The following is a 10588-nucleotide window of genomic DNA, read 5'->3' as shown; positions in this document are numbered from 1 at the left end:
GTGCTGTGTGGAGGTTTGTTACAATAAAGTCAGAAAGTGAAAATGTTTTCCAGGGTACAAATGGTATCACTTAAACTAGGAATAAGAGAAGCCTATGAAGAAATATATAAAATGCTATGTCTTGTGAGTTTCCATTCCAACCTTCGTGAATTATATATATGAATACGTCCTTCTAGAAAGACAGACTTATCTTTTTGAGTGTGTGTGCGTTTTTACATAAATACCAGTCATGCTTTGAAAAGAAAAACCCCTGCTTTTATTGAAGTATGACAGTGACGGGTCTTGAGACCGAAAGATGAGGGAGATAGAGAGCCCGCCTGGGCTCTGGAGGGTGGGAGAGCCAGCAGTGCCGGAAACCTCAGCAGAAGGGATCCCCGTGTGGGGGAGGGGGGCCTTTGGTCTCTCCCCAGCCTCTTCCTTCCCCCTGGCCTGAGGGTGGGTGGGGAGGGGCAGTTCCTCTTTCCTTCCCAAGCACCGAGGAGGCCCCAGCTCCCTAGGGGCTGAGAAGCTGGAGTCCTGGGGAAGGGGAGGAGCTGAGCCATACTCTTGCAAGACCCCCGCCCTCCTCCCCCCGCAGGAAGCATGAACAGAAAAGACAGCAAGAGGTGAGAGGACCCTCCCCAGGGAGCCCGGCAGCACCCTGAGGCCTCCCTCTGCATGGGAGGGCTGGGGAGATCACTCGCCAGCGTGGCAGGATGCCTGGCTTCTTCGGGATCGGGTGCAGGGGGGCCAGGTGGATGCTTCAGGGTTCAGGGAGTCTGGAGCCAGCTAGGGCGGCAGTGGCTTGTATGTGGCATCTGTACCGCGTTGTCCCTGGAGTTTGAGGGGCTCTTTGCCCCTTTCCCACTTCTTGTCACCACACCTCCATCCCTGGCCTGGGCTGAGTGTCTCTGTCCTCCCTGGGGGCTTCCTGGTTCCCCATCCCCTTGGACTGGAAACTCCAAGCTCCTGCAGGGCCCTGGCCCAAGAGAGGGGAGTATGACACAGGGCAAAGTGGCTCCCCTGCCTCTTAAACCACTTCTGGCTGTTCCAGACCCCTACAGGAGGCTGTAGGACAGGGCCTAGTGGCTGGCTGTGTGGCTGGTTCTAGAATGGGCTTCTATCTCCTGGGCAAGCTGGCCTTTCTGTCCCCACAGAGGCACATATGGTGGATGTCTCCCTAGCCTGGGTAGCTCCTCCTGCCATCCCCAGAATCACTCTGATGGGCAAAGGGCTTTCCTCCCCACCCAGCAATTTAGTGGTAGACTCCTGGCTGCCTAACTTCCTAGCTGTGTGACCTTAGGTAAGTCACTTAACTGCTCTGTGTCTTGGGTTTTTCTTCTGTCAATAGACTAATCATAGCCTCCACCTCAGAGAGGCCTGTAAGTACTCAATGAGACACTCTAGACCAGTAGTTCTCAAACTGGACCGTGCCTCAGAACTGTCTGGAGGGCTTTTAAAATACAGGTTGCTGGGCTTACCCTTTTTTTCTTTTTTTTTTTTTTTTTGAGATGCAGTCTCGCCCTGTCTCCAGGCTGGAGTGCAGTGGCACAGTCTTAGCTCACTGCAACCTCTGCCTCCTGGGTTCAAGCGATCCTCCTGCCTCAGCCTCCCAAGTAGCTGGGACTACAGGTGCGTGCCACCACGCCCGGCTACTTTTTTGTATTTTTAGTAGAGAGGGGGTTTCACCATGTTGGGCAAGATGGTCTCCATCTCTTGACCTTGTGATCCGCCCACCTCAGCCTCCCAAAGTGCTGGGATTAGAGAGGCATGAGCCACTGCCCCCGGCCTTAAAATGTTTGATTTTGTAGGTGTGTGTTGGGACCTGAGAATCTGTATTTATATCCAGTTCCCAGGTGATGCTTTTGTACTAGCTGGGTGCCCACACTTAGGGAAATGCTGATTTAGTTAGAATGCTCCCTCCTTGGCCTAGGACATGTTTAATACTTTAAAATGTCCCTTCTAGTAACGGTGGCTCATGCCTCTAATCCCAGAACTTTGGGAGGATAAGGCAAGGAGAACTTGAGGCCAGGAGTTCTAGACCAGCCTGGGCAATATAGTGAGACCCCCCCATCGACACACATACACACAAAATTAGCTGGGTACAGTTGTGCACACCTGTAGTCCCAGCTACCTGGGAGACTAAGGCAGGAGGATCACTCGAGTCCAGGAGTTCAAGGTTACAGTGAGCTTTGATTGTACCACAGCACTCCAGCCTGAGAGACAGAGCAAGATCCTGTCTAAAAAAGGGTAGAGGTAGGGGCCTGGCGTGATGGCTCACACCTATAATCCCAGCACTTTAGGAGGCAAAGGTGGGAGGATCAGTTGGGCCCAGGAGTTCGAAACCAGCCTGGCCAACACGGTGAAACTCCATTTCTACTAAAAATACAAAAATTAGCTGGGCTTGGTGGCACGTGCCTGTAGCCCAACTAATTGGGAGGCTGAGGCAGGAGAATTGCTTGAACTAAGAAGGTGGAGGTTGCAGTGACCTGAGATTGCACCACTGCACTCCAGCCTGGGTGACAGAGTGAGACCTTGTCTCCAAAGAAAGAAAGAAAAAAATCCCTGGGGAAGGTCCACTGCACTCTCAGCCTGGGCGACAGAGCGAGACCCTGTCTCCAAAAAAAGAAAAAAAAAAAAATCCTTGGGGAAGGTCCAAGGACTATCTTCATTTTTCCTTTGAGGAAACTGAGCCCCAGAGAAATTAAGTAACTAACACGAAGTCACAACAGCTGGCAGAAATTTCTGGATTCTACTTTCGTTTGAAACATGGATTCAGCTCCCTCCCTCCCACCATCCCTGTCTCTCCATTACCCTCTTTCCCCATGAGGAACAGCAGCCTCTGGGAGGCACCAGGCAGAGAGAGAATTATTATTATTATTATTATTATTATTATTGTTATTATTATTATTACTTTTGAGACGGACTTGCTCTGTTGCCCAGGCTGGAGTGCAGTGGCGCAATCTCGGCTCACTGCAACCTCCGCCTCCTGAGTTCAAGCGATTCTTCTGCCTCAGCCTCCTGAGTAGCTGGGATTACAGGTGCACACCACCATGCCTGGCTAATTTTTGTATTTTTAGTAGAGACGGGGTTTCACCATGTTGGTCAAGCTGGTCTCGAACTCATGACCTCGTGATGAGAGGATTATTTTCCCACCTTTCTTGAAGCTGCCTCGGCCCCAGGAACCTCTCACCTAACTCTGAGGAGCCCCAGAGAAGGCCATTTAGCACTGGTATTTCCTCTCCAGTCCCAAATCTAAGGACCTAGGCTGAAGGCTAAAACTGTAGGTCCTGCTGGAGGGCTAACTTCAGAGACGTGTCTGTTACCTTAGTGGGGTGAAGGGGTGGGAGAAGGGCAGAGATGAAATCCTGGGGGTTTCCTTGCAGGAGCCTTGCTCTCTTTTTATTTATTTATTTATTTATTTATTTATTTATTTATTTATTTATTTATTTATTGAGACAGAGTCTCACTCTGTCACCCAGGCTGGAGTGCAGTGGCACGATCTCGGCTCACTGCAACCTCCACCTCCCAAATTCAAGCGATTCTCCTGCCTCAGCCTCCTAAGTAGCTGGGATTACAGGTGGCCACCACCATGCCCAGCTAATTTTTGTATTTTTAATAGAGACGGGGTTTCACTATGTTGGCCAGGCTGCTCTCGAACTCCTGACCTCAAGTGATCCGTCTACCTCAGCCTCCCAAAGTGCTGGGACTACAGGTGTGAACCACTGTGCCAGGCCTCTCTTTTTTATTTTATTATTATTATTTTTGAAACAGAAATCACTCTGTCACCCAGGCTGGAGCACTGTGATGCAATTCCAGCTCACTGCAGCCTCCACCTCCTGGGTTCAAGTGATCCTCCTGCCTCAGCCTCCTGAGTAGCTGGGATCACAGGTGCCCGCCATCATACCTGACCAATTTTTGCATTTTTAGTAGAGACGGGGGTTTCACTGTGTTGGCCAGGGTGGCCCTGAACTCCTGGTCTCAAGTGATCCACCCACCTTGGCCTCCCAAAGTGCTGGGATTACAGGCGTGAGCCATCGCACTGGTCCAGGAGCCTTGCTCTCTTGAAGGCTGCGGGAGGAAGGAGGGGTGTGTATTAGAGACCTGAGGTAGCAATTCCTGAAGGCATGTCCTCCCATGCCTCTGCCTAGGGAGGACGGGAGAGATCTCAGGGGTCTTCTCCCATGAGTCCCTGGGAGGCCAGAAGTAATTCCGGGATCTGCCAACAGGAAATCTCTTCCAGGATGTCTTGGAAGCGGTCAAGTTGGGGGCAATGCCTGGGGAGGAAGTTCTTATGATTCCCTGAGGGGTCCTGAGTGGTCCTGGGAGTCTTCTGCAGTGATTCCCTGGGGGATTCAGAGTAGTCCTGAGCAGCAGTCCCTAGCCTTTTTGGCACCAGGGACTGGTTTTGTGGAAGGGGGTGGGGATGGTTTGGGGATGATTCAAGTTAATTACATGTATCGTGTGATTTATTTGTACTATTATTACATTGTAATATATAATGAAATAGTTACGCAGCTCACCATAATGTAGAATCAGTGGGAGCCCTGAGCTTGTTTTCCTGCAACTGGATGCTCCCATCTGGGAGTGATGGGAGACAGTGACAGATCATCAAGCATTAGATTATCATAAGGAGCACGCAGCCTAGATCCCTCACATGCGAAGTTCACAAAAGGGTTCATGCTCCTAAGAGATTCTAATGGCCCAGCAGATCTGACAGATCAGAGCAGAGCTCAGGCAGGGGTGCTCGCTCACCCACTGGTTCCTAACAGGCCACAGACTGGTACCCATCCGTGTCCTGGGGGCTGGGGACCCCTGGTCTTGAGGATCTTCCTCTCTGATTCCCTGAAGGGAGCAGGAATATCCCTGGGAGTTTGCTTGTGGGAGAGGGTTCCCATGATTCCCCCAGGGATCTGGAATATTCCTGGGGATTCTCCCATGAGTCCCTGGTAGGTCAGGGGTAACCCAGGGACTTTGCCTTTAGGAAGCCTCTCCCGTGGTGCCTTGGGGCATTAGGGTCAAGAGGAATTCTAGGGTCTGCCTGAAGGAAGGGGCTCCCATGACTCCTTGGGGGCTGTGCCCACAGAAAGTCCCACCAGGAATGCACCGGAAAGACAGGAGGGCGGGGCCGACCCCGCCAAACGCGCCGCCACAAGACATGCCCCAGCCCCCGGGAAATCAGCAAGGTCATGGCTTCCATGAACCTGGGCCTGCTGAGCGAGGGCGGCTGCAGCGAAGATGAGCTGCTGGAGAAATGCATCCAGTCCTTCGGTGAGTGTCCTCTCCCCAGCAGTCTCCCCGGCCCTAACCTCGGGCTCAGCACCCACTTCTCTCTGCCTCAGTTTTTGGAGGTAAAATGAGAGCAGGGCTGGGTGGAATGCAACTCAATCACTACATTAGAGATAAGAGAAACACCTACATTTCTTCTTTCCTGAAATGGAAATACATACATACCTATCTATAGATAGATAGATATTTAATGTATATTATATATATATTTATATAAATTTTTTTTCTTTTATTTTCTTTTTCTTTTGAGACAGAGTCTCGCTCTGTCACCCAGGCTGGAGTGCAGTGGCCTGATCTTGGCTCACTGCAACCCCCACCTCCCGGGTTCAAGAGATTCTCCTGCCTCAGCCTCCCGAGTAGCTAGGATTACAGGCACGTGCCAGCAGGCCCAGCTAATTTTTGTGTTTTTAGTAGAAATGGGGTTTCACCATGTTGGCCAGGCTGGTCTCGAACTCCTGGCCTCATGTGATCCACCCGATTCAGCCTCCCAAAATGCTGGGATTACAGACGTGAGCCACTGTGCCTGGCCAGTCTGGTGCTATTTCAATCTTCAACAAGACTTGCCAGGGGTGATGCTGCCCCACGCACGATACAGATAAGGAAACTGAGGCACAGGTTAGGTTGCCTGTCCAAGGTCATGCCGGGGATCACCGTTAGAGCTGGTCTTTGAACCAGGCGGTCCCGCAGGATCTGGAGGCTGTGCTGTGCATTGCCTGAGGGCCATTCTGTCAGAGTCCCCCTCCTTCCACCCCAGATTCAGCTGGCAGCCTGTGCCACGGGGACCACATGCTCAACATGGTGCTGGCCATGCACAGCTGGGTGCTGCCCTCTGCCGAGCTGGCTGCCCGCCTGCTGACCTCATATCCTCCAGGACCGTGAGCTATGGGTGGAGGGCGGAGGGCAGAGTCGTGAGAACCTGGGCAACTGGAATGGGGAGCAGGCAGGTCATGGACCCTGGATAACAGAGCCTTGACTAGAACTCAAGTACCAGAAGGCCACAGGGGACACCCAGGAGCTGAGACGGCTGCAGATCTGTCACCTGGTCAGGTAGGGCTGGGCCAAGATCCCCACTCTCAGGACCCACGACTTCCATCCTGCTGCCCCCCAAAAAACATTCCTCAGAGACTCTCCAGCCCAGTTCCCACAGACCCAACCAGCCCCACAGGCCAAAATCCCACTTCTGAGATACCCGTAGCTTGGTTCCTAAGACCCTCTCAGTTCCGTTCCTTAGAACCCCCACTTCCTAGAGACCCCCCTCACCAACCAGATCCCATAGACCCTTCTAGCTGGTGCCCAGAGACCTCCAGCTCTGATCCCCAAAATCTCCACCTCCCACAGACCCCAGCCTAGCCCATAAGACCCCCTCATTCTGTCCCTCCAAAAATCTCACGCCCAGAAGCCCCCAGTCTAGTTCCTAAGACCCTCCACAATCCTGCTTCCCAATAATCCCACTTCCAAGTGACTCCCCAGTCTGTTTCCCACAGATCGCCCAGTCTGTGTTAAGAGATGCCCATCCTACTCCAGAGATTCCCCGAGCCTGGGGCCCCTCCAAACCCCAACCCTCCAGGGACCCCCACACACATTTAGAGACCCCTACCTCAGCACCTAGAAATTTCTCAGCCCAAAATACCCCTTGTAGAGACCTTCGCCACCCCCAGTCTCATCTCACCATCTCCAAACCACTCTCAGGTACTGGCTGACCCAACACCCTGAGGTGACGCGCCAGGACCCCCAGCTGGAAGAAGTCATAGGTCGTTTCTGGGCCGCTGTGGCCCAGGAGGGCAACTCGGCCCAGAGAAACCTCAGAGACTCCTCTAACCTGTGAGTCAGCCCCGTGCTCCCCTCTCCCCTGCCCCATCCCCATTCTGCCAATTCCCTTTGCATTCCCAAGCCCTCAACTGTGAACCACTCCAATACCCTGCCCCTCTTGGCCCCCAGCCTGAGCCCTGGTGGCCCTGGCCCCCCGCCCCCCATGAGCAGCCCAGGCCTGGGCAAAAAGCGCAAAGTGTCCCTGCTTTTCGATCACCTGGAGACGGGGGAGCTGGCTCAGCACCTCACCTACCTGGAGTTCCGGTCCTTCCAGGCTATCACGGTGAGGACCCCCTCCTGTCCCTGTCCCAAGTAGGGGAGAGATTGGGGTAGGGGAGGGATTGGCTGGGGGAAGGCAGGACTGAGAGGACACCTGCATGGTCATTCAGCAGAGATCTCAAAGTCTTAAACTGAAACCTGTGTGCTAGAAGGCCCAAGAAAATGAGTTAAGGCGGCCGAGGGGGGCGATCACCTGAGGTCAGGAGTTTGAGACCAGCCTGGCCAACATGGTGAAACCCCATCTCTACTAAAACTACAAAAATAATCTGGGCATGGTGGCGCATATCTGTAATCCCAGCTACTTGGGAGGCTGAGGCAGGAGAATCACTTGAACCTCAGGAGGCAGAGGTTGCAGTGAGCCGAGATCACACCACTGCACTCCAGCCTGGGCAACAGAGCGAAATTCTGTCTCAAAAAACAATAACAATAAAAAATAAATAAATAAATAAATGCTTATTGTAGTGACTGGCACTTAGTAAGTGCTCAAAATATTTTATCATTTATTCAACAAGCATTTAAATTCATGGTGCCTCAGTTTCCTCATCTGTAAAAAGGGGATATGAACAGTTCCTGCCTTGCAGGAACAGTGCCTGGTCCAGGGTAAATGCTATCTGCTTGAACCATTTGAAATTGCCATATATTACCTACCCAAGGATCAGTTTCATGTGCTTCAACATACATATGTGTTAGCTTTTGCCATCTGGACATCATCATTTTAAGGGAAGGTGGGGATCTGGTTCCTTCATGTGAAACTATCCCAATTGTGTGTGTGAGTGTGTTGTGTGTGAGTGTGGTGTGTGTGTGTATGCAAAGATACTCAGTGTAGTGGATGCGGGTATGAAATGAACACTCATTGGGCAGAACAGATAGAGGTTGATTTCAAGTCATCTTCCCCATCCTTGCCTTTGCTGACTGTATACGTCAGGTGTAGAGTTAAGGGCATATAGACTCCCACCCTGACTTACACCTGTGTGACCCTAGGCAAATTACCTATCCTCTCTGTGCCTCAACTGTCTCATCTCTAAAATGGAATGATACCTCATAGAGTTATGAGGATTAAATTACTTAATACGATCATTTGTCAAATATAGTGCCTGGCTATATTTAAACATGCCTCCTCAGATGGGAGAGGAGCATAGTGATGTCAAGGACATGTAGCAGCCTGAGGGTGGGGGGACAGATGACAAAGGTCACTCAGGCTAGACCAGGCTAGGACATCAGAGATCGTGACTACTAGTTGGATGCCATGGAAGGGCAGGCCCTGAGCGCCACTGCCCACCTTGACACCCACCTCGCTCCCAGCCCCAGGACCTGCGGAGCTACGTTTTGCAGGGCTCAGTAAGAGGCTGCCCAGCCCTGGAGGGCTCTGTAGGTCTCAGCAACAGCGTGTCCCGCTGGGTGCAGGTGATGGTGCTGAGCCGTCCCGGGCCTCTGCAGCGCGCACAGGTGCTGGACAAGTTCATTCACGTGGCACAGGTGAGGCCCGCCCCTTGGGGCTGCGAACGCCACTGCACGCAGCTACCTGTACCTTCACCTTCCAGACCCCCGACCCCACAGGGTCATCCCGGCGGTGACGTCACCCATCTCCCGGCCCCGCCCCAGAGGCCACAGTCTGGGCGTTGCAAACCAGGACCGTAACTTCTTCTTTGGCCTTGATGTCACCGCGTCCCACCCACCGTGGCCCCACCCCTTGGTCCTAGACGTGACAGGCTTCCAAGCCCTATGTCCGAATATTCTATCCCCAGGTCAATGAGAGTGTCCCTTCCATGCCCCCACCTTTGTGCCATCCTTTACCGAGGCTTCGATTTCCAGTCCCAGGGCCCCAGCGTCGCTTCGGGACTGCGCATCGCTCCCCATTGCGTCCGGGCTCTCCCCGCCCCGCCCCGTTGTGTTAAGCCCTTCTCTTCCCCTCCCTTCCCCCTCCTTTCCGGACACCTTCTCGTCCTTCTGGGGAAAAGGGAAGCCCTCTGGCCCCCTGTGGCCGCGCCCCCTTGCGTATTTTCACGCAGACCACGCCCTTCCTCTGGCGTCTTCCCTGGCTTGCTTCCTCCTGCAGGGCCCTTAGACCTGGGGGTCTCCACGTCCGCCTGGGGTCTCCTTGGTCTGAGCATTTTCCATTCCTCCCTGGCCCCACTCTCTCCACAGCAACCTCTGCCCAAATTTGTCAAAGGGAAGGCGAAGGAATTCCCCAGCTGCCCTGGTAGCCCCACACTTGTCTAGCATCTAACTCCTCCATATCTCTCTGGCCCGGTTAACCTCTGCCTGGCTCCTGCCCAGAGCCTGTGCCTTCTTGCCTCCCCGCACCTGTGTGACTCAGAGCAGTCAGACCCCCAGATGGCTGACAACCTGACGTGTCTGAAGCCTCCCCCTCGTGTCTGACACACACCTGTCTACTCCCCAAATCCGCCCAACTTCCCGTACTTCCTGTCTCCCCAGATTTTCTAACCTGGTATCAGTCAATCACCTACTTGACCCTCTGGGCTCAGATAACTATCTGACACCCCTGTGAGGCCCACACATGGCATGTCCCGCTCCTGCTGCACACACCCACCTTTTCTCACCTGTCTGATCCCCACTTTGGTCCATACCCACACATGCCTGGGACCTCACCTCAACTGGCATGCTGTCATCTGAACTCCCTCCCGTGACGACCCTATGCGCATGCTTCTCTTCCTAGAGGCTCCGCCAGCTGCAGAATTTCAACACGCTGATGGCGGTCACGGGGGGCCTGTGTCACAGTGCCATCTCCAGACTCAAGGACTCCCATGCCCACCTGAGCCCTGACAGCACCAAGGTGAATCCCACTACCCTCCCCAGAGCTCTAAGTGGTCAGCTGTCTTGAGCCCCCACACCTAATTCCCCAAGCCCTGTCCATTCCTGCCCAGGGGCCCTGGAACCACCTGAAGTCCTTGCTCCTCCAAATCCCAGATCCCCAGGCTCTGCCAGCATTCCTCCTTCCTGTCATCCATCCACTCATGGTGCTGACCCCTCTCTGCTCTCAGTGCGTCTGTTCCAGAGGTGGACTGTGAGGGAGATAGATGGGAGAAAGGCTAGCAGAGAACTTTGCAGTCCCCATGGGGAGGACTGACTGAGGTCAGAAAGTGGCAGGAAACTAGGCTGAAGATGCCCTGGGAAGATCCTATAGCGCCTTGCAAGATGGGCTAAGCGAGGGAAGTTTTGAGAGTGATGATACACCCTTGATAAGATCTGGGTTTTTTTTTTTTTTTTTTTT

The 10588-nt window shown here is 53.3% G+C and overlaps 1 protein-coding gene across 1 annotated transcript in view; it reads left to right on the top strand.

Moving 5' to 3' along the window:
• The first annotated feature begins 582 nt into the window (after window positions 1-582).
• The window catches only part of RASGRP4 (RAS guanyl releasing protein 4), an 18350-nt gene continuing 8344 nt past the window's right edge, over window positions 583-10588 (top strand). The window contains exons 1-8 of the mRNA XM_011952519.1: window positions 583-605; window positions 5066-5250; window positions 6023-6128; window positions 6253-6315; window positions 6958-7089; window positions 7207-7360; window positions 8659-8832; window positions 10034-10150. Coding sequence (XP_011807909.1) covers window positions 583-605; window positions 5066-5250; window positions 6023-6128; window positions 6253-6315; window positions 6958-7089; window positions 7207-7360; window positions 8659-8832; window positions 10034-10150 — 954 coding nt within the window. The remainder of the gene's footprint in view (window positions 606-5065; window positions 5251-6022; window positions 6129-6252; window positions 6316-6957; window positions 7090-7206; window positions 7361-8658; window positions 8833-10033; window positions 10151-10588) is intronic.

This window comes from Colobus angolensis, unplaced genomic scaffold (genome assembly GCF_000951035.1).
Source record: "Colobus angolensis palliatus isolate OR3802 unplaced genomic scaffold, Cang.pa_1.0 Scaffold34, whole genome shotgun sequence".
Lineage (NCBI taxonomy): Eukaryota > Metazoa > Chordata > Mammalia > Primates > Cercopithecidae > Colobus > Colobus angolensis.
This window is presented reverse-complemented; position numbering and strand designations above follow the sequence as displayed.